The sequence below is a fragment of the Patagioenas fasciata genome, chromosome 5 (genome assembly GCF_037038585.1).
Source record: "Patagioenas fasciata isolate bPatFas1 chromosome 5, bPatFas1.hap1, whole genome shotgun sequence".
Classification (NCBI taxonomy): Eukaryota; Metazoa; Chordata; class Aves; order Columbiformes; family Columbidae; genus Patagioenas; species Patagioenas fasciata.
Genome location: NC_092524.1, coordinates 53,755,051 through 53,779,343, shown reverse-complemented (window position 1 = coordinate 53,779,343; position 24,293 = coordinate 53,755,051). Strand labels below are relative to the sequence as shown.

General features: G+C 41.5%; 1 protein-coding gene across 2 annotated transcripts in view; it reads left to right on the top strand.

Annotated features, from left to right (window-relative positions):
* Nucleotides 1-11,335: 11,335 nt before the first annotated feature.
* The window catches only part of PPP4R3A (protein phosphatase 4 regulatory subunit 3A), a 43,587-nt gene continuing 30,629 nt past the window's right edge, over nucleotides 11,336-24,293 (top strand). Inside the window, exons 1-2 of one of the 2 annotated variants that reach the window (XM_065838828.2) lie at nucleotides 11,336-11,477; nucleotides 20,013-20,068. In XM_065838828.2, the coding sequence (XP_065694900.1) occupies nucleotides 11,336-11,477; nucleotides 20,013-20,068 (198 nt within the window). The remainder of the gene's footprint in view (nucleotides 11,478-20,012; nucleotides 20,069-24,293) is intronic. The other variant, XM_071809555.1, reaches the window with a different exon arrangement.

The window sequence follows — 24,293 nt, the reverse complement described above, 5'->3', positions numbered from 1 at the left end:
TGGAGTTAATAATAGGCGCATTAAATTTTGACAGTCCATGGGACACAATAAGTCAGCGGTAAAAATCCAATGCAGTATTTGTCTGGTCGCTTCTGAACGTATACCATAGTTGGTGATTGTTTGTTTTGCTTGCTGCAAAATTTTCCAATCGTGTGGTTCCCATACCGCTGTCTGAGTGTTCATATTTTGAATTACCGGTAGGGCTAATTTTGCTGGAGACCAATCACCTTCTAGGATGGCATCTTTGATGACCCCTGACCATCTGCTACGTCGGGGCTGCGGCTGGTCAGTAGAGTCTATAGGCACCTTTGATTGCATTGTTTGTGAAGGGCAAGCTGGTTTTTGAAACTCAATTTGTTCCTTATTTTTCTCTACATTTGACACTCTTAAGTTAAGTTGTTCAAGCTTGTTGGTAATGACTTGCAGTAACTGCTCTACTGCTTGGGGTGAGCCCAATGATGTAGGAGGAGGCTCACAAAAAACTTCCGCGGGTGCTTGCGGAGGCAAAGTCTGAGGCGGCCCCGGCCCTCGCGGCGGCGCCGGCCCGGCCTCCACGCTTTTCTCGGAGGCAGGGGGGGCGTCCGGCTCGGGGCAGGGCAGAGGCGGAGCGGTAGGAGGAGGGCGGCACTCAGGGCCTCCCACATCCGGACAGTCGACTAGTTGCACTTCCGCCTTCTTGGGACATTGCCCCAGAGACTCGGAGGGGGAAACTTCCGGTTCTTTGTTTACGAGCCGCGCAGTTTCTAATCCGCGTTGCAGATCGGATTGTGAAAGTATTGGCTGAGCCGGGACCCCGCGACCACCCCGAACGGCAGGCAGACCCCACAGAGTAGCCCACAGGCCCCTCTTTTCTTTTGGACGACAAGTTTTATCAGTCCAGGTTTGTTCTGGGACAAGCGCCTCCGCGGCTCTTAGGGCGGCACGTTGTTCCGATTTCAAAACTTCTAATGATTCTAATACGGTTTTCCACAATTCTCTCACAGCTTTAATTTCTTTCTCTTCTTCCCCTCTGATAGTTTTGTCCCACATAGTGTCCCCCACTGATCTCCATTCCGTTGGGGAAAACAAAAGTGGAACTTCCCCAAAGTGTCCCCACTTCTGAGCTAAAAAAATCAATGTGATTAGCTTTTCCTGTGACGATTCAATACCTCTCTTAGAGAGAATAGTCGTCAGCAGTGCCGCGGCTGTTTCAATATCCATTATCTTATCAGCGCGGTCTTAACGTAGGATGCGAGTGGCCAGCTCGACTGGTGCCCGTCTTTTGATACCGGACTAAGCACACTATCCCACACCCCGGCTTGGCTCCGTTTTTATGAACGCTGCTCACCGCAGTAATTTCGATCCGGAGCGATTATGCTTTGCTAACGATCCATCCATCTGCTACCATATGTAGATCCGAAGCGTGATGCTCTGCTAACGAACCATCCTCTGCTACCAAATGTGGCGGTAGCAAATTCGACGAATCCAGACGCCGGCATAAGCTCTTTGATCGAACGGGCGGGCCGGGCGAGAGTAAGGAGTCTAATTCAATGTGAATTTACCATCCGTACTCTTTAATGAACTCTTAAACAACACTGAATATCAATGTCCCCGAGACCACGTTTTTCCAAGCCTTATATACTCTATACCAAAAGGCCATGCGGCAAGTGCAGGCTACAATTGGTTACACTCACAGTCACTCATGCCCCCCCACTATGGTGATTGGCTGCAGGGCACTGTTCACAGACTGTTCATGCGCAGCGGCAACGCCCCTCCTGCAGCCTGGGTCGAGAGCAGACCGGCTTCTGTTTACTGTCCTTTTGTCTCTGGTGTCTCAGGGAAATCCTTCCGTGTAGCACAGCCGCATCAAGCCCTGGCTTGTTCACAGCACACAGCCAGAGACTCTCCACATACAGCCCGTAGCCCAAAACACTTGTAGTCAAAGAAAACACAGAAAAAGGTAAATAAGGAACTAATGAAATGTATGTAATTCTATATTCAGCTTTTAATTTACAAACTACCATGTTGCCACAACACAACTGATATGTAAAAACATATTTTTTGACATTCCATCACTGAAATTGCTTTCCTATGGTGATCATCCACTTTCCACCTTGCAATGTAGCTATTTTGTTCTGAAATACTGAAGCTGGACAAAATTTCTGCTGAGTTGTCAGATTGTTTGCATCTGAGAAAAAGAGACCATACTGTATACTTCTGCTTCTGTGCTAAGAACAATTCACGTTTTTTAATAGAAATTATAAATTCAAGGCATTACATGTTAAATATAGAAATTTAGTAATAACTGAATAACAGATATTTTAAATGTTTTCTGTTTCAGATTTATGTTGATGATGCTATGATATTTTCTCAAAAAACATTTTATTTAGATATTGGCAATTGTAATATTAGTGGGCATTATCTTTGCAGCATTTCCAAGACAAAATTATGATGGAATCATAAAGAATAAAGAAACATGAATTCAGGGGGAACAACAAAGAGTCACCATTACAAACTTCAAATACTGCAACTGCTACTTCTTCCCAGATGGAGGAGCAGTGTTTAAAAATTATGTGCAAGAAGATACTCAAAAGATAAATTATTTCTTTCCCTGCATGTTTATTGACCCTCTTACAGATGCTTATGTTAAAGGTAGCTCCTGATTTGATGGCATTATTAATCTTCTGAAATGTTTATGTAACATATGTAACTTCTCCATTAGAATTTGAGTTATCATTTCCAAGTTGGTTTTCAAATATGCAAAAAGTATATGTTTAAAAGATTTTTATGCAGAGGATTTCAGAAAATGTAAAGAAATCTCTTCTCACGGTACTGTTTTATTCAGTATTAAACATAAATTAACAGGTAGAACTGAGATATATTCTTATAGATTATCTTCTTATTTTTTCAGCTTCCATCACCAATGAGAACTGCAAACCTCGTAAATTAATCCTGCATTTTGTTTAGATAATTGTGAGTTAAGATTGAATAACAAGTAATTCCTATATAGTATCAAGCTGCAGTGGCAATTAATGAAATGGTGTGTACTTACACCATCTTTGGTAGCAATGTCCAAGTAGGCTCTTAGTCGTATGTTTTCAGGACTATTTGTTAGTCCTGTGTATTTAGGACTGTTCCTAGTCCTATTGGCAGGCACGGCAGCGGCGCCATGCCCCTGCAGCACATGTAACTGCATCCACACCACACCTGAAGCCCCTGGAGTGTGACACCTGCCGTGCCCCCTTTGCATATCACTGCTAAGGACCTTCCTACCACGCACACCATTCCCAACCGTCTTCCTTCTGCGCATCCGCCGATAATCCCCACATGCTGCTAATGCCTTTGCCCAGCAGTCACAGCACGTCTCTGACTTAAGAGCTCTGCTTTGGGGCTACCTGTCCTCTCTGCAAGAGAGATGGGAAATAGATCAGTACTTTGGAGTTTTACATTGGACTTCAGCATCCACCTCACCTTGCAGCAGAGCATTCCATCACTTTCAGCAATGAAGTGTGACAAAGGACCTCCTTTTCTTGTTTTGAGCATCCCACCTGCTAGCTGGACATCTTGCTCCTCAGTTCTCCTATTGGAGAAGACACTAAACAACTGATCCTTGTTGACTTTCTTCATGCCTTTCAAGATGTTACAGACATCTGCCACATCCTATCTCTGGCACAAGCCAGGAAGGAGCCAACATACAGAAAACCACAGGGCTCAGCTGGGAAGGCCGAATCAGGAGAACTTCAATGTGACTCTTGAGGCACACCCATTCCAAAACAATTTAGGTTTTTATTTCTAGGTGACAATAAGAGAAAAACCTCCAATTTTGCATTTGGTCTATTAAGCTTCGCTTTTGGCTGTGGAAGGGATGAGATGTGAGGACAGTGCACATTTTCCTCCCTAAATGCCCAATCTCTGCTACTGCAGAGCTCCTCCACAGGCTACAGAGGCTGGGGGGCAGGTTCTCACCTCTGCTTCGTTAGCTTCATATGCAAAATGGGAGATACTAGAGCTGACTTAGATAATTAGTGATCTCTCTAGTAGCTGGATGTGCTCCCACTCTGCCTGTTTTTCATATTACCTAGTTGCAACTTGTACCACAATTGTTTCATCTCTGTGAAAGTCTCAAATTATTTGCATTTTTAGGGCCACCATTGCCACAAACACTGAAGTGGTTCATAACTTCTAAAACTGAAAAAGTAAGCCTATATTTGAGTTCCTGCCAGTACAATGGCTGATTCTAAACCATTTCTTTCAAGAAACCCATCTTCCTCCTTTTTTTCCAGGACATTTTTTCAGGTTTCTGTCATTTAAAAAATATTTATTATATACAGAGGTATTGTTAACTTCACCAGCTTTCACCCAGGAACCTGATTCTAAATTTACAGAGGTCCAGTCCAGTTATCCCAGGTGACTGCTCTAATTTAAATATCAACCTAACAAGACTCTGTGTATAAGTGTTGGATGAGTGTTTCTCTGCCTGTGTCCATGGGCTGCTGTCTTGTTCTGGCTCTGACATTGTCTCTTCCACTTTTGGCCTCTCACCCTTTTTGTTCCAAATCCACCTATGTAGTTCTTCTTTCCACAAACTGGAAACAGCTTTGACAGTTCCCACACTCACCCCAGGATGCATCTAAGGTAATAAGGTATTGATTTTAATGAGAGTATCGCATCAGTTAGTAATTTTGTAGGTGGTTAGGTAGATACATAATAGGAAAATGGGGCTATTTTTTCCCCCTCTTCTGAATTTTTGGTGGACTTTCAAAGCTTCTTGGAAACAAGGTTGTGACATGGATCTCACACTTCCTGCCTCTCTATCCATCATTTTCTCAAAATATCACCAACTATATGGGTCTAAGAGAAGCGTATTGCAGTCTGAGTTACAGATAAGGTACTTGAAATCTTGTAAAAAAAAAAAAAAAAAAAAAAAAAAAAAAAAAAAAAAAAATAAAGGTGGGGGGTTACATGGGAGCAAAAGTTAGCAATAGGAAAAAAAGCACTCAGTAACATCTTACTAAAAAGACTTACAAATACAGTCAACAGGCACAATAATAAATGTGAAAACTAGAAATACTCATTGCATAGGGATAGGACAGCTAGTGTAATACAGATATCTCGGAGTTCCCCTCTCAGAAAAGGGGGAATTTTCACTATCAGATGCACAGACGACCCAGACGTTCTCTGCATCCAATACCTTCCGCAGTGCTCTGAAATTCTTCAGTCTTTGATGACGAGGCCTGCATATTGAGAGAAAGTGCAGTATTTCCAGAGAGGCAGGAATTCAGAACAAATACAGCCTTTGCATGACTACGCAGTTGCACAGAATTCTTAAAAGGAAGCTCTGCTTGGAAGCCTAGGGTCTTTTCAGCACTGTGAAATTTAAGATGATAATATGGGTTGGAAGAGGTGACATTTCTGTTGAGGGGATCCATATGTATATTATGTAGAAGGAAGAGCCAGAATTTTAACTGCTGACCTACACAGGTTCACGTTTGTGGTTCAGGTACAAGAATAGGGCTCCTGCTTCTAGGGGACCCCCATCAGGATGTGAACACTGAGCAGTGGGAGCTGAGACATGATTCACAGGGTATGCTGCAAAACTGCATGCTGTGGGAATTTGAGATGTCGAAGTGCAACAAATGGATCTGGAAAAAATAAAAGTTCTTCAGAGTGGTCATTTTCTGGCCCTTTTCAATTTCTTAAAATCTTTTAACAATGAAGACACCACAATTACAGAATGTGGCATTATGGTTACTTCTGGTCCTGATGTTCCGTTCTTTCATAGCTCGCTAGCTTACAATACACCCAAGGGGTATATTGTATCCTACAGATACAGCAGGATATAAGAAGTTTGTGTTGGATTGCTTGTCCACTGTGCAGCCCAGCTTCTTTCTGAGCTGCCTTACTATCTTTTCCCACAGCTGTGACCTTGTATTCAGCCGTATCCTTGTATTCAGCTGTATCTGAACAATCCCATGTAGGAGGAGTAAGTCAGGGCACAACCAAGCCATCCCTGGCTGACCGTGGTGTCCCCCACCCTGTCTGCCTGAGCTCCTCATCCACCAGCTCTTGAATCAACATTGTTCACAGCTCAGAATTTTAAGTATCATTGTTTGCCTTGGAAATGCAGTGATGACTGAGAGGTGCTTACCAGCTCGCAAACACTGGCAGAGCTGGGGTAAGACAGAAGCGGCTGCCAGTCAGCTCCCAGCTGTCCCAGGCTAAGCCATTCCTTCTCCTCCACCAGAGCCTTCCACAGGTGAACTTGTCCTTTTCTGAGCACTCTGTCCTCAGCTGCATGTATAACTCTTCCAGGCTCTTTGAGACATACACAGTTTCTGTTCACAGAGATTTTACATTGACTTTCTAATCATTACTACAAATCCTAAATGGCATCAGTCATACTCTTGATTTCTGCACAATCGTCTAGAATTGTCTCCACTGACTGGTGATTCATTCTGACCCACACCAGCCACCCCATTTCTGACCCACATCAGCCACCCCATTTCTGACCCATGCAGAGTGATCTTTCTTCATAGAATACAATATTTACTTTCAGGAAAAATACCTAAGAACTATCCAAGTATATCATATTTGCACCATTACCCTTACAAGTAACTTTGTAATTTAACGAGAAATTAAACATTTTTTTTTCCATAAAGCCACATAAACTGCTGCTCCTATATTCCTTTCTTGTAATTCCTTAGTGTATCCTGTATCGGCATACATTGTGTGTGATTGATGTCAGATAAATCAGTCTATAATTATCCATGTTTTCACTTGTGCGATTTGAATATTTTTAGTCAGTCTTCACGTCTTGCAGAATTTGTGCAATAATTTAAGCTTTGTTAAAAATTAATATGCTACAAATACATCACAGATATTTTCAAGCACAGAAAAAAATTAAACAGTTCTATTTTTTGTATCAATACTTTAAAAAAATCTAGATATAACAGGCCTGTAATAATGTTAAGATTTAGATAACTTGATCTTTTCCTAAAACTAGCAACCGTGCATATTCATTGATGTTCTCATCCATTTTTCTATGCTTTATAACTTGTAATGCTTGCTAGATTTGCCTTTTTATAGTTCTTGTGTATATTTATTTCAAACTGGTGCGCTCACTTCCCCACTAAAATAGAATCGTATTTTTCCGAATCTCCCCTCTTTCTTGATCTCAATACCCTGACTTATGTCAGTCAATTTCTTCTTCATAGACTCCTCCTACTTTGATACAGTTTTTCTATTTAATTTTTATTTTCATTCATTCATTTTCCACACCTTTTTAAGAACAAGTCCAAATGTATATCTGGGAACAAGAAGACATAGCCAGTGTCCATGTGTGTGTATATAGCGTGAATCGTAACCTTGTTTGCACATACTGAATGTAGCTGTATCTAAATACTTAGGCAAGCACTTTCATTCTAGTAATTATCTTTACCATAATAGTCAGAAGTTATTAATTTCCATTTTTTTTTTTTAATCATTAGCTAGGGTTTTTAGAAACTAATAATGCTTTAGTGCACAACTCTGAGTTATATGTCTGATCTGTAGTTCCTTATAATAATGTAATTTTCTTTTCCAAAGTTATGAAATAAAAAGCTTTCTTGTTCTATAGTCTTGACTCCTGTGCGAGAGGTCTTCACTGGTAAACCCATTTTAGGCTTGTTCCTATTACACTGGTCCATATACAGTTACTTTCTTATGAATATGAGAAGTTTAAAATCATATTCAATACTCCATTTCCCCACTTATTATTCAATTCCTGGTGAGTCAAAACCTCTGTCAGGGCAAGGTCCTTGATTATTTACAGGAACTAAGGAAGCCTAACCTTTTAACTCAGTTAAGAATGCCCTCTTATGATCCCTGAAGATATTTGCTTCTGGACATGGTCCTTCAAACCTCTGAAAACAGAGAGAAGGAATTGAGATGTGACCAGACACACTTTTGCCTTCTAAATCATGACCCTAAGAAAAATAAAGTGGGTGTTTTTTTCTTTCACATCTGCTTTCCAACATGGTAAGTTTCCCTCAATGCCCACCTTTTTTCTGGAATCACTGAGGTGGAAACATTTAAAAGAAAAATAACGCTCCTGGCAAACATAATAAGAATTGGGATAAAACCTGGCAATTGAGCACTGTTGCTGGGCTGAGCATTGTTCAGGCTGAGCACTGTTCAGTCTGATATCAAAATAACACAAGGCTAATGAAAAGAAGGTGAATCCAAAATTTTCATAAAGCAAACTATGCAAACTGAAATCTGATTGAACTTTGTGTTTTCAAATCACAAAAAAAAAAAAACAAAAACAAAAAACAATCAAACCTGAAAGAATCACTGCAGTGAACAGTGGTCAATGCTTAATCTAATGGCCACAGGAGGATACCATTTGTAAGTTGTATATTAGTATAATGGTCCCACAGAGATTTCCCTAAGTGACATCAATCTTTTTTGAAGTCACAAAAATCCATCTCCAGAACTGCCTAAGAGAAATTCTGGCACAGCACATCCCCAGGCCTGTGCCCTTGGGGACTGTGGGGCTCCTCAAAGCACCACGACGAGCATTTGCCATGTGATGGTTTCCCTTCATCGGGGCCATAATCTGCAGTTCTCAGGTGACTGAATCTTTTCCAAACCTTTTGTTTCACTGGCCAAAACCATCACGTTTAGAACAACAGCCTACAGCTTCCTCACAAGGGAAGGCACTGATCTTTTCTCTTTAGTGACCAGTGATAGAAACTGAGGCAATGTCAGGAAGATGTGCCAGGTTCAGGTTGGACATTAGGAAAAGGTTCTTCACCCAGAGGGTGGTGGAGCCCTGGAACAGGCTCCCCAGGGAGGTGTCACGGCCCCAAGCCTGACAGTGTTCAAGAAGAGACTGGACAACACCCTCAGACACATGGGGTGAACTGTGCGGTTGTCTTATGCAGGGACAGGAGTTGGACTCCATGATCCTTTCAGGTCCCTTCCAACTCAGGACATTCTGTGATTCTACAAATTGAGCACAGTGTACATTTAGCCACATTATGGATGCCTGAACAATACTCTTGAAGACATTTGTATCCTCAGCTCATCCTTAGGCATCAGCAGCAGGCCTGAAAGCAAAGGCCAAACGGCTTCGTCTGAGCACATCGGGAAACCGGGCACCAGTTGTGGAGCCGGACAGTGTCTTTTTCATGGGGTGAGCAAAATGGAAGACAGAAAGGAACACGGTACTCAACCTGAGGCTTCCTTGTGACATAATTAATTCTGAGGTGAAAGCACATAATCTCACGTAATTGGACTCAAACCAGCCCCAGTATAACTTGGATGAACAAATATCAATATTTCTTTCAACGTATAAAATAAATCAATCTAATCGAGTATATAAATTGCAATGAGTTCCCACGTATGTAGCATATCCAGAATACACTCTGAAATGGACTCTTGTGCGGTGATGTGTCTGTGGGGTCCCAAATGCACCAGTGTTTTTGCACATTTTAGGGAAGTCTGCTGAACATATGTTCAGATATTGGCAGCAGTGGCAAAAGCGGAGACTCGACAGCTTCTGTTTGTTATTGCAATTGTTAGATCCCATCTCTCTCTATGGAGATCCAACAGCCGCTCTACCAGAAGCTGTTGAACTTTCGGATCACTCAGCAGCGTGCCACAGAAAAAAAAAAGAAAAAAAAAAAGGAAAAAAAGGGGGGAGGGGTGAAGGAAAATACAAAGAAAAACCCCAGCATCTTGCGAGAGGACGGGTCCAGTTGTGCTCAGTCAGAACACGGTCTCGGGTCTAACCGAGGCAGGCGAGGGGCGGGAGCAACATCCCGAACTCCCGTGCGCGGCGGGACGCGGGGCCGCGCGTTTCCCAGCCTGGCGCACACGTGGGGCTGCCCACCGGCAGCCCGTTCCCGGCAGCGCCCGGCGAGGCCCGGGCCGCCCCGCAGAGAGCGGGTAGAGCCACCGCCGGGCGCGGGCAGCAGCAGGGCAGCCGGTGCTGACTCTATGCCCTGCGCTCTGGGCGCGCTGCGCCCCCGCTCCCCGGGCCCGCGGTAACGGCCGGACCAAGGCCCCACGCGTGTCCCGCCCGCGCTCTCCGAGAGCGATCCCAGCAGGGCGCCGCGTGGGGGCGGCGCTGGGCGCGGTGCAGGGCGCGGTACTGTGCGGCAGTGCTGGTGCTGCGTGGGGCGGCTAGGATTGTGTGGGGCCCGGCAGCGCGGGCCCACCCGTGGGTGCAGAGCGCACCCCCGACCCGCTGCCCGCTCGGGGCAGCTGGCCCTTTAAATGCTGGCGGGCAGCCCATGCTGCCGCTGGCTGGGAGACCCCGCGCCTCCAGTGAGAGGTGAAACCAAGATGGCGGCCGCGCACTGACTGAGGCGGAGACGGAGCTGGTGGGAGCTGGGCTGGACGGGCCGCGCCGTCGCTGCTCGTCCCCTTGGTAGGGCAGAGCGCCTCTCTGCCGCCCGGGCTGCTGAGTGCCTGGAGTGCAGCCACGTCGCTGGGCGCGCTGAGGAGTCGGGACTGAGTCGCGGCAGCACTGGGAGGAGGAGGAGGAGGAAGAAGAAGAATATGGCGGCCGAGTCGGGCTGGGAGTGAAGCCGCCGCCTGCGACGGGAGCCCATGGGGGAGACGGGACGCTGAGCGAGCCCGCCCGCTTCATCCTGCCCCCAGGACAGGCAGTGCCCCAAGGCCCGGCCGGCCCGGCGGGAAGGAAGGCGGCTCCGCGGAGCCCCGCGCTGACGGACGGCGAGCGAGGGACTTCGGGCCTGGGCAGCTGCTGCACAATAGAGCCGAGCTCCGGGCCGGGGCGAGCGGCTCCTCTCCCGCTTGCCTGCCCCCGCCAGCTTCAGCCCGGCCTCACAAGCCCCTGCCTGCTTCCTTCGTTAGGGCCCCGGCCTCCAGGCTCGGCTGCTCCTGTCACCCCGGGTCGGCTGGCCGTGGCCGCCCGTGCCCTCTCCTCCCACCGCTGCTTCCACTGCTGTGGATCCACTTCTTCTCCGGGTTCCCTTCTTCACTGCCTCTCCTGCCTGCCCTTCACCCTGTAAAGAGCCTCTCTTCTCTCTGCGGCTCTCCCCTGCGTAGGCTTGCTTGGCTTTTGTGCAGCGCCTGACTGTGGCTGGACGAGCTCCCCTTTCACATCTTCACCTCTCTTCTTGTTCCCCCGTTTCCCCCGCGTCCCCTAATCCTCTGTTACCCTCGACAATGAGGATCCCATCGGAGCACTGAAGAGGAGTAAGAAGAGCTCGCTTGGCGTGCCCGTGTGGGGCTGCTCCCATCTTTCCCGGTCCCCTCCCCTGAGGGGGCCCTAGCCCCCAACCAGCCTCCTGCTCCTCCAGCAGTTGCCAGCCAGAGCGGTGGCTGTGCTGTGGCAGGCGGCAGGATGACTGACACCCGGCGGAGGGTGAAGGTCTACACGCTAAACGAGGACCGCCAGTGGGATGATCGAGGCACAGGGCATGTGTCCTCTTGCTACGTGGAGAGGCTGAAGGGCATGTCCCTGCTAGTCAGGGCAGAGAGTGATGGTAAGTGTGCATGTCTGAAGGCACAATCTTTCCTCGTCCTACCCAGAAAAAGAACTGGGCTCAGCTTTGTGTCTGTTGCCTTAATGTTTTACTGTGTAATTCAGGTGTGATTCCTAAAAGCAAGTACTGGGCACTAACTGTAGTTCATTCGTGTTAGGCCAAGTGAAAGAAATGGAAGATTGCCATCAAGTGCAAGTGTAGTAGACGGTTCATAGCGAATACACGGTGTTGTATACAAAATATCTTAAGGTCTTGTGAATCTTGTACGGGTTTGGATATTGGGTGATCTATTACTAGGTGCCCAATGTACTTCAGTTTCAAAACTGATCATTGTGATATATCTTTCTTTGGATATTTCTGGAAATGATACCCTCAGGAAAGGAGTTATTCAAAACTTGGATCATATTTTTGAGTCTGAATTTTTTAAAGGTCATTGGATGGCTAACAGCCTTTTTTTTCCTCCTATCCTTTTCTTTGGTAGCAAGAATTATGCAAAATATTCTAAAAGCTATCAACAGTTATTGAAGTACAGTTGTTATAGTAGTAAAGACAATACAGTGGACAGAACAGCATTTTCAGTGATGCTTTTTTAATGGAATAGTAGTTCTCGGTCCATAAGCAGTTCTGAATCTTCCTGTAAATAAATTTAAAATGGTGCATTACCAACGTTTTATGACAACATATGTCAGTAGTATAGGTTGAGTACTAGTATATGCCCCTGTAGCTTCATGTTTTGGCTACTCTTCGTTATTGGTTGAGTTCATGGCTGCTCTGATCAGAGTACATTTTAAAATGTATGCTTTGCAATATCTAGCATATACCATTTTGCTAGTAAAGTCTGAGTGTGATTTATTAGTTCATTAGGTACATAGCTACTGTATCTAGTGACTTCTAGATACAGTTGTAGCTTGTGACTGTCAACAGGCCTTGTAATTTTTTAATTTGGCTTTTTCATTGTCAGAACTAGGATGAAGAGCAGCTTGGGAAACATTCATTCTTACAGTTTGAGAAAGTTCTGACAGACTGTACAATAATCTCTACAGCAAAGATTATAAACTGATACGGAGGAATCAAACTTTCATCTAAGCAGGATTTTGATAATTGAGCTTTTGATAAGCATGAATCTCAGGATTTTGTAGTTCCTTGATTGTACTTCAAAAAGTTAAATTGATAATTGATTTTATTTATTTTACACCAAAGAAGATGCATTTATAGTTTAGCCAACTTCATAGTGTAAGAGAAAGCATTCAAAATGGAAATAGATTTCGTTTAATTTCAACATGAGGGAGGCAAAAAGAAGGTTAGCACTAAATTTTTGGGCTAATCTTTACAGGATATTTCATTGTAGATACAGTCCTTTCTGTCTACATGGCTGTTGTGTTTGTTTTAAGACTGTCGTCATGTCTTCTGTACACTAAACAATTTCTTAAATTTTTTTTTTTTTACTAATTCTTTTTAGAAAAAGCAAAGGAACTGCAGTTCATAACCTGCTTGTGAAGAAATAGCCTGTTCAAACGAAAATCCCTTTATTGACTTTCAGTGGGATATTTATGCTTAAGACTGATTAGAACCTCAACTGGGCTGTTGTTGCCAGCTTTTACTTCTTACAGACATTAATTTACAACATATGAATTGGTACAGAAGATCCCAAAACAATGATGAAGTCATTACTTTGTGTTACATAGCCAGATAGTCTAATCAAAGCAGAATGGGCTCAAAGTCACTAGTTGCACCTAATACACAGAACTATGTTCAGTAGGATACACACATTAGACTTCTCTCAAACGGCATGCATATACTTAATACTGAATAATATACACAGCTTAAGTTCTTAATTTAGTCGGTAGTATCAGTTCTGGGTGTAAATGTGTGCTCTATGAATAGGCTTGTTTTTCTAACTTGCTTGTGTAAACACCTCGTAAGATTTGATTTCTAGTTTCTTTATTCTCAGTGTCAGTTGTTTGTGGCCTGATTTTGAAGGGTAATGCAGTCATTTTTACATGTGAGCAAATGGTTTGGATAAAGGTAATACCAGACTTGTGGTTTAGGTATTTATGCAATTCATGCATTCCCTTGCATGTTTTTTTAACTACATGAAGTTGTTGAATGTGATATTTTTTTTTTAATAGTTACCAAAAACATACAAGTACTAGGAACCTGACCTGCACACCATTTGCCTCCATGTTTCCGTTCCGTTCTTGTATTGTCTTTGTCAGCTCCTCCTCTTTCCACAATGAAACTTCTTCCTTCCTCCTTTTCTAAACCAGCTTTTCCTCACGTTTGAGCTGAGATTCATCCTGTGCACGATGGCATTTTCTTACTGACTTACTCCAGGAAGCTGACTGAAAACCTCGGATCTGTCTGAAGTTGAAGGCTCAGTTTCCTGGGCGGGGGGAAGCCGTGGGGGATGTTTGTAGCAGTTCCTGCTGTGGGGGAAATTCCCACTCTCCTTAAAGGGCCAGTTCGGCTGTGCACAGAGCAACAGCAGAATTACCAGGGATTCATTTGGCTGACCATCTGGGCTAGCACATGGTTCAGTCTTTTGATTGTGCAGCTGTTACTTGGTGTATCTCTGTAGCTGCTTTACAAGTGGTTGAGATTTTATGGCAAGGTCAGGATTTTCAGATAAGAGAGCTACAGTTGATATGCCAAGTCCAAAGTAAGCTGTCATCTGGAGTTGGAGCAATAAGAATTGAATAATAGTGCGATTTTTCTTATCTGGAGGAGTCTTTTTTTGTCATGGGTAGGTGTTTTTTTTTAACACCATCTTAAAAGAATTTAGAGCAGATGAATGATTTGTGTTGCTATCTGAGCTGTTTAATGCTCCCAGGAACTAATCTTTAAGAGTCATTGCAAGCAATTTGAAGTAATCTGTTATAGTACAGAAATATCAGAAACTGTTTTCAGATCAGATATATTATGCTTTGAGACAGGTAATAGTATTTTTTTTTTCCACTTAAACAACTGTTAACTTATTTTACTTAAAACCCCGAAAAGTTTCTCAGTGTGATTCCTAGTTGTAGTGTGTTCTGTTTGAATTGCAGTAGAGCAGTGGCAAACTCTCTTCTTACAAATCATCACCTTCCATGTGAGTTTGTGTATACTCAGAAGCCTTCGATTTCTTACCTGTTTCTCAGATGGTATTTTAGGCTGCTGTGACCTGCTTCATTCTTAAAATGTCTTTGTGCTTCTAGATTTTTCACTGCATGGTTTCAGATCACTTTTTTGTTCTGAGCCCAGATGACTGAAGTGACCTCTAAAATGAACTTTTGTGTTCAGCTAGCATGGGTTAATTTGAAAGCTTAGACTTTTAATTAAAGCCTACCAGTCTTGTAACTAAACTTTTTGATGAGCCAAAGTGAACTTCCCTGTTGGAGGACGTTTGCCAGCTTTTTTTCAGGAACCATCTGCTTTTATTCAAAAGTTGTAGTTTGCCATTCCTGAATTCTATATGTTAATGACTTTTGCAACACAGTAGGCATCCACGTGCTTGCTGTTGCTTTAGGCTAGGTATCAGCAACCCAGTAATAGTGGCAGAAGCCTTGGCCAAAAATTGGCTTAGATTTTCTTTACCTTGCTCAAACTCAAGGGATGAATTTTATTTGTTTATTTTTAGGAAAGCAACACAGAAAATTTTGTGGTTATGTACTTATGTTAAATTAAAATGAAAAAAATTAGGAGGAGAGATGGGATTTTTTTTTTTTTTTTGCTTATTTCTTTTCTCCTGGTTCTCCCTTTAGTGTTTGGTTTGACTCTTCAGAAATGTGTCAGACTAAGGAATTAAGTTTCCTGTGAATGCAGAATGGTTTGTTGGACCTCAGTTGAAGCTGTTCCTAAGCTTCTGTGGATTGGTTTCTGTGATTCAGTAGCAGCAGAACTGATTGCAGAACTTAAACCTCTGTGTGCATCTTGCAAAAAAACACTTATTGAATTGAAATTTTCATTTAAACATGAGCACGTGTATACAGGTGAGGAGTAATGAGCGACACTGTACCTTTTCTCCTTTTCTCCTTTTAAGAAAGGATCCACCTAACAGTTTGATGGGAGAGGAGTGGTATTCCATATCAGCAGGTCTCTTCCATATGCACATATGTAAACAAGTCTGCAGATTTATTGTTTGAGACTATAGAATTGTTATATTTCATGTTCTCCAGGTATCTCTGAAAATAGTATTGTATGTCGGTATTTGATCTCCTTTGAGCAAGTCTTTTCCCACACACACATTTCTTTCACAGCAGAGATCCTTGTTACTATACTAACAGAAAAACCCAACTGTGCTATATTACATTACAGTGGCAAATAAGAGAATTCTGCAGATCAATGTTTTCTTCTTTATAGGTGATTTCAGATGTTACCAATGTTTTGCAGTTACTTTTACAAGTTTATTCAAGGCTATAATTTAGAAAAAATAGATCTGCATAATTTTGGGGAAAGGGGACGTTATTAAAACCGTAGCTCGCATTAAGGTGAGTTTTCAGGTCTTACCTGACTTTGAATAGTGTCATTGGGTCAATGAAGATGAAATTTTGTTGGTATGTTTTTATAAAGCAGACTGGATAGTCTCAGCATATTGTAGGATAGTACCAAGAGAAAAATACCTTCATAGAAAGTAATTGTTTATGACAAATGCAAGAGTAAGGATCTTGAACTGTATTTAGGAATCAATACTGATATTGACTTTGAATGGAGAAAAACTTCATTTGCTGAATTTTAAATTTCTCTAACCTTTTTCTGAAGAATATGTTTGCATTACAGACATCTGTTACTGTTGCCTGGTTCCCAGAAGCAAATAACAGAGATCTAAGACTGCCTCATATCACGAGGGGGCCTGATGCTGTCAGATGTGCTGCATGAAAGTAAAGTCAGTGAACTAACTGGCAGAATAGTCTCTGTTTTTGTGTTGTTGAGACCTTTTGGGGGAGAAAATTGCACAAATGGAGCATGAGATTCTCCAGAACAATTGATTTAGGGCAGTTATCGGTTATGGCACACAGTTTATGCTTTGGTATGTTTCTGTCTCCAAATTCATATTTTTCTAGTTATTGTCCAAAATGGTGAGGAATAAGTTGAATCGTGGTAATGAGAAACAAGTCAAGCCTTATAAGGTTTGAGTTGTCTTTCTTGCAAGTGTCAGGTTTAGTAGAGAAGAAAAAATGTTTTTCTGTGGTAACTCATTCTCTAGTGTCTGTTTCTAGCCTGGAAGATGAAATGTCTGCATTCACTTGTCTCCAAGATCTTTTTTTTTAATAGTATTTAGTCAAACGTGGCATCAAGTTATATATGATATTCTGCTAGTTTCAGAATTTCCGTGTCTGTAGATCTGTGTTCAGCAGTTAAAATATAATCTTGAAATTATCAATTGTTATTAATTCTTATACTATTCTAGTTCATGTTTGCTGCTATTAAATATTTCTAGACTGTAAAGATTTTCTGGAAGTTAGTCAATTAAGATAATATCACAGAACAATATTAAAAAACTTCATGTAGTTGAAGCTGAGGCTTTGAAACCGAAAGTAAGATTGAAGTCAAATGCTGCCTATAACTATCGTAATGGAAAAGGGAATGTTATTTTTAGGTATTGACTAGGCAAACCCAAAATTCAAAGCTTGAGACTGTGGCCTAAATACCACAGTGTATTGGATTAATCATTAATGCTCATCTTGGATGTCTTCCTTCTCTCTAGTTTGTGATTTTCACTTTGTTCTTTAGTTATACTGTCACACTTAAGCAAATAAGCTTCTTGTTAAAAGAGCTGATGCGGGTTAGAAAACTGGAAAAAGTCTTAGAAAAAGCAAGGGTAGTATATATGGTTTTGAGAGGAGATTGCTTTTTTTTGTTGTCTTGTTTTCCCCTGAGGACTATTTAGCTCAATTTTGTTGTTGAATTGTATCTGAGTTTGTAAACAGCTTTTATTGCAAGGGCAGTTGAGACAGGGTGGTAGCTTCTCAAGCTAGCTTCATTAGTGAAAGCTGCTTCTTGTAGAACAGACTTAAAAATCAGGAAGATGCAGCCATCACATGTAAGTAACTTTGTTAGTTTTAAAAAATATATTCATTAGATCTGATTATCACGTACATAGTAAGCTAATTAATATCAAAATCCTTGATAAATCTTCTAAATTCATGAAGCAATAAACTTTCTTATCAGACAGCAAACTGTTCTGATATTTATGGAATTCTTTAATGATGCACCACTCTTTCAGCAATTGAAGTTCTTGTTCTTCAGTCTCTCTCTTCCCTCACTTCCCCCAGCCTAACATCTTCATCAGTGACATAGACAGTGTGATTGAGTGCACCCTCAGCAAGTTTGTGGATGACACCAAGCTGAGTGGTCCAGGTGATATGGCCTGAGAGATGAGAGGCCATCCAGAGGGACCTGGACAAGCTCCAGAAGTGGGCCCATGTGAACCTCATGAGCTTCCACAAGGCCAAGTGCAACGGCCTGCACCTGGGTCAGGGCAACCCCCAGTATCAATACAGGCTGGGGATGAAGGGGTTCAGAGCAGCCCTGCCGAGAAAGACTTGGGAGTACTGGTGAATGAAAGATTGGATGTGAGCTGGCAATGTGCACTTGCAGCCCAAAAAGCCGAACGTATCTTGGGCTGCTTGAAAAGAAGGGTGGCCAGCAGGTCAAGGGAGGTCATTCTGCCACTGTGCTCTCCTCTGGTGAGACCCCACTTGAAGTCCTGCCTCCAGCTCTGGAGTAGTCAGCACGGGAAAGACATGGACCTGTTGGAGCAAGTCCAGAGGAGGTCGCAAAAATGATCAAAAGACTGGAATGCCTCTTGCGTGAGGGCACGCTTGAGAGGGCTGGGGTTGTTCAGCCCAGAGAAGAGAAGGCTCCAGGGAGACCTTATTGTAGCCTTTCAGTATTTAAATGGAGCTTATAAGAAAGAGGAGGACAGACATTTTACTAGTGCCTGTTATGACAGGACAAGGTGTAATGGTTTTAAACTAAAAGAGAGGAGATTTAGACTGGATATAAGGAAGAAATTTTGTTGATGAGCACTGTTGATGAAACACTGGCACAGGTTAACCAGAGAGGTGGTAGATGCCCCATCTCAGGAGTCGTTCAGGGCCAGGCTGAACGGGGCTCTGAGCAACCTGATCTAGTTGAAGACGTCCCTGCTTATTGCAGGGAGGTTGGACTAGGTGATCCTTGGAGGTCCCTTGTAACCCAAACTGTTCTATGATTCCATGATCTTCTGTTAGTCAGTAACAATTCTTTACGAAAAGAGTGTGAGTTTCTTTTATAATTGTAACCTGTGAGATTGAGGATGGTCATACTTGGTAAATGAACACTGGTTTGGATTATTTTTTGCTGTGGATTTTGTAACTGGTATACTCTTTAGATAATGAAGATGAGCTAGTCATTGTTGATTCTGCTGTGAGATTTGGAAGTACAACTTTCAGTCCCAAGTATGTTTTTCAAATCCAAGTAATTTGTGGTTTTTGTCCTGTCTTCAAATCCTCAGACTTCCATATTTGAGGTGGTTGAAACATTTCTATTTTTCTATAGTGTAGATTTTGTGAGGATATTTGACAAATATTCTAATAATATAAGACTGCCCTATAACTACAGCTATGCAACTGAGAAGTTGAGACTTTTCTTAAAGAAAGTTGGACTTTTCTTGGAAAATAATATATTTAAGCAGGTAAGTGAATGGAGAAGTTCCTCTGTAAAGGGATGCTCGCAGCCTTATGTTTTAATTACAAGACTGGCTGTGCAGGTTAATTTATTAATGCTTCCTAATGTATTTTGGGTGAAGCTCTGCAGATACGTACATTAAAGTCATGGCTGTAAAGCGTGTTTCATGCACTGGCATTTGTGCAGTTCAGCATCAGGGTGGATGGGGGAAGTCATTATACCAAAAATAAAGGTAGTTTTAAAGGTTGTTTTTATCTAGATAACCCTCCTAATCATTTAAATGTGACATGGCTGAACACTAACACCTATGCAACAGAAACGGCAAGAAAACACAGACATGAGAACGCAGTTGCTATTCTGTGTCTTAAATCAGTATAAGCTGCTGTGGAACCATTATTCCAAAGTTACCGTGTCTGAAGCTTTTGGGGATTAGCAGTGACAATGGTTGCCACTCTAAGTATTAGTTTATGGATATTCTTTCCAGCAAAATAATGCAAGTGTTTTAGATAAACTTTAAGAACAAATACCACATGGTTAGCAAATTTTGTACAAAACAACCATACGTGATCTATGGAATGCAGTTGTGATGCTTTCTGTGTGCTGAGTTTTTTGCAGACTGTCATCTCTAAAGAATTTTCTGTGAAAAAGTTATTACTCAGAATAAGAAAGAGGTTAAAATTCCAGTCCTCAAAACATTCTTGAATGTTCTTTGCCATGTGAACAATATCTTTGAGCGAAAAATTAAATGTAAAGCTGTAGAATATTAGTTCAACAGGCTTGTTGTTGGGAGAAAGGATGTTAATACCTACTTGAAAGAGTGATCAGAAAATTCATGTTGAGATGGAAATTTTAGTGTACATGTAAATAAGTGGAACTTCTTTTTTCTAGGCTCTCTTCTTTTGGAGTCCAAAATTAACCCGAACACCGCGTACCAGAAGCAACAGGTAAACATACTTTTTTTTTTTGCCTCACGTTTAAAGGCAGGTTCTTTAACTTCAGCAATACAGTCCTTTTTTTTGCCTCTGTTGCAAATTATGTTTCATGTTCTTGTACCAAAAATAGGAGACAGAGTAGTTCTCAGCATTTTTGTGCACTTCATGATACGTGTGATATTTCTCTGCGTTTTTTGTGGAACTATATATGTATGAGTTGTGCTCTGCTTTACATCAAAAAATGCTTTCCGAGAGGCATGCAAAGCATAGTTGGAAGATCACAAAGAAGCTGAGGTTCCTAAGGATTATAGTATCTGAAACTTAATCTTCTTTATGTTTCGAATACTACAACTTTCAGTGTATTTTGTTTAAGAGACGACTAGAAGGCCTTAAACCTGTTCACATGTTTACCTTTGACTTTTACTTGGTAGATGGATATAGATTACTACTGCTTCGAAAGATTCTGTATACATAAAAGCAGCTTCTCACCTCTGGTTTGCACCTTGCTTCTATTATTTAAGCCAGGCATTGTGAACCCCTAAAGAATGCTACTGACATGGGTGAGAAGTGAACTGTAGGTCTTGCACTTTGTCTGCTGTTCTTATCTCATGGATGCTGAAAATTACCTTTAGAGGTTTAGAAATGCGGAGCCAGACGGCGTTTTGTTGCCTGTCTGATCAGCTACGACTTGGAAAGATCCTGGCTGGTACAGTCAGTATATTAAAAATATCTTCAGGCTTCAGCTTTAGTAGTTTATTATAAGCATAGATACACTGTGGTTTTGCTTACAGGCAGTCCCAGTGGTTGTGCAGCTGCAGCTGTTTGTAGGATTTTATGTTGAACTAAATGAGGAGAACCATTCTGGGTTAAAAGTATCCTTCTTTGGAGAATTTAACCTGTATCTGCCCATTGATATAATTTATCATGCACCATATAAACAGTCCATACTGAACAACTAAATGTGGGGTGGAGAATCAATTGCAGGGAATAGGAAAGGATAAGACCAGCAAAAATGCTAAGCAAGCTAACTCTTAGTTGTAATCCTGACTAGCTTGAGGTCATGGTTCTATGATACAATAACTGAAGCTTTAGGACTCGTGAAATGACATTGAATATTTCACAGCTCTATGGCATAAAGTGCTGATCTAGTGTAAACTTGCTCTGCTGGTTCAAATCTGTTCAAAGAGCTTTGAGGAGTAAGCTTTGTATCAATAGGCTTTATGCCAGATCAAACATGAAGCTTACTTAAAGTGGGCATAAAATTGTAAGATCAGTGCAAACCACCACACATGCCTGTCAGTAGTACAACATTTCCTGTCTGTGCTCACTGCTACTCTGTGTCCGACAGGTATTGTAATCTATCACTGCACAAATCCAGTACTGGTGACTGTGAAAACATGGTTAGACAAATAAAAATATTAAACATGACTCTGTCCTGTTAGAACAGCATTGTATGTTTTCTGTGCTGGAGAAAGGAAAGAGCTGTTCTTAAAGGTTTCAAATGCTGTGTAGATGGAAATTGGTATTTGCAGACAGATTGTTCATGTTATTTAAGCAAAGCAGTCTCTAATATTGAGTGTAGGACTCCACTCTGAGCCTTAGAAATACCAAATCTGTGTGTATTGATCTTACTTTATAGCATGCTATCTTTCAGGTGAGGCCTGCTTATCCTTTCCGTTAGTAACAGGCAAGTTCAGAGTTTAAACCTGATTCCCGATGAGCTAAGCTTGGAGCTTTGCAGCTGAAAGAGCTGCTGATTTGCAGTTCTGCTCGTAGAACTCTGAACTGCCTAAACTTACTAACCCACAAGAAAATCAGCTTGGTACTCCAGAACCCTCATCAAAAATGAATAACTATGTCAGCAGCAGTTTCAAGCCAACTTACAGCAGATCACTTGTGGAATGGAAGAGTCAGATCTTTCCTTTTTGCCTGCAGAATGCCACTTAGGTCACCTCAGCTACTAGTGAAATCGCAACCTGAGATAGGAGACTTCCTTTTGAGTTGGCCTGCAGTTGTCAGTTGCACTCATAAAATTTCAAGAAAAATCTCCTAGAAATCTGAGACTTAAAAGTAATTTTTTCCAGACTTTTATCTCAATTTTTGTTGTGAGGGTAAAGCTTCATTACATTTTAAAAGGATACATAGCAGTACATCTGTTTTTACTGTGATATACTTAGCATGTGGCTTGTGTGCACTTTGGATATTTAATGAAAGAGCTGGATGAGTTCTGACTTAAAGCTTGTAAGAAGACTGACATGAGGCTTGTAAGAAAAAACAGTCTTTTAATGGACCAACTAATATAGTTTGTGACTGGAAGGAAGGAGAGATATGTGATAGATAAGCTCTTGGCAAAACTTGCTGTGCCGGTTGCTTTGGATTCTACAACAAGCCTATAGATACCTTTGTGACAAACAATGAAGTTCTTCCACTGATGAAAGAACCTTTTACCTATGCTGCACTATTAGCGCCAGTGTGAAACAGATTGACCTATTAATTGTTGATACCACAAATGATGTGATCTTTGGCTATGCATATATATATTGTAATAGTAACTGTCACAGCTTAGATCATTATTTGTCAAAATAATAGTGTGAGGACTTAAATACAGGTTTACCTTGCTGCCTCTGTTCACTTGATGTGTAAAACATCCATGGAAACTACAAAAAAAAAAAACTATAGCCTGTGTACCCATCAGATTGTCTGCTTTAGATTTCTTGTGGTTTAGGATTGAAGGCAATGACTACCCTTTTATTGTGGGTTAGTCAGGTCTCTATATGCATGTAAATGTTGATCTGGTTGACAGTGGATACTACTGTCTGCTTTTTCTCTTTGGAGAGGAAGAGTACTTTGCAGATCTTGAGACCTGCTCGGGGACACTTTTTTTCATATATCAGCAGGATCCTGAGATACTTTGGGTTGCATGTTCTAGTCCCTAGTCTTCCCAGGCTTACCTGCCATTTAGAGGTTTGAAATAATTCCTTAAAGCAGGAAATTAACTACCATTTCACCAGTCAGATGAATTAGATTAGCCTTTCTGTCACAATGAAGGGTCATTTTCTGCTGTGCATTCAGAAAGAAAGATATATCTGTGTATCCGATTCTGTAACATAGAATTGCTACCAGTGGAAGTTTTTGGATGCTCTGAAGCATGTCCTTCCTCGTAAACTCATCCTTGGTTACACTATAAGAAAGGAATCCATATGAGGAAAATAAGCTAAAAAGAAAACAACTTGAGAAACTAGTGTCCTGTGGCTCAGAAAAAGAACTAGTATTTCTTAAGGTACAATTTGTAGGCAGAAGATTTCTTCTGAAAAAGCAAAAAGTGCATCAGTACAGCCATTTGGCCTCCTGACTTCTATTCTTGTTTAGGGCTGTATGTTAAATTTTATTGGTACTCCTATTTTAAAATGTTACAGTAACAGTTCTATAACTTTGGTATGGAATATACTGGTTTTAATTATGGGTAAGTAGCACACAGCCTACAAGCAAATTTTGTTTAGTAAGTAGAATTTAATTATACTATGGGTTGCTAGACCATACATAGAATACTTAGTTTTCCTCTTTTGTTAATGTTTTCTTAATATCCTGGTGAAGTAGAAGATACTTTAATTGTAATATCCTGGTGAAGTCAGTTCAATCCATTCTCTATTTTTTATGTTTTGTTTTGGTTTTTTTTAAGGCATTAAAATGACACAATTCCAGAATGCTAGTGACAGAGGTACCGCTCTTAAACAAGTTATCCTTATTCAGAAAATGAGTTTTAGGACAACACAGCTCTTCCTGTGCGACCTTAAAGGAGAAATAAACACTATAGAGATAGCATTTGTCTAGGGAGAAAACAGATGTGGGTGTGGACTGGGGTATATACTTTTCAATATACTGTCAGTATACTTTGGCAATACTTTAGCAATGAAACAGTAAAGACTTACATCCTCAACTTTATTTTAGGTACACCTATGTACATCCTGTAAAGCAATGGTGAAGTGTGTATTGCATCCCTTTTTGTGCCTGAAACAAGGACGACTTGAGTTGCTTCCAGCTGTAAAGTCTTGCCTCTGCTCTAAAAAACTTGAGTATTTTGTGTCCTCTGCTTTTGCAGTCTATTTTCAGTTCCTTAGAAGAATACAAAGCTTAAATTTGTCTGGAGCATCAATCTACTGGCTATGTAGTTTGAAGGTATCCTTGAACAATGGAGAGCAGACTTATTACTAATAACAAGGCTAAATTTTGAAAAGAT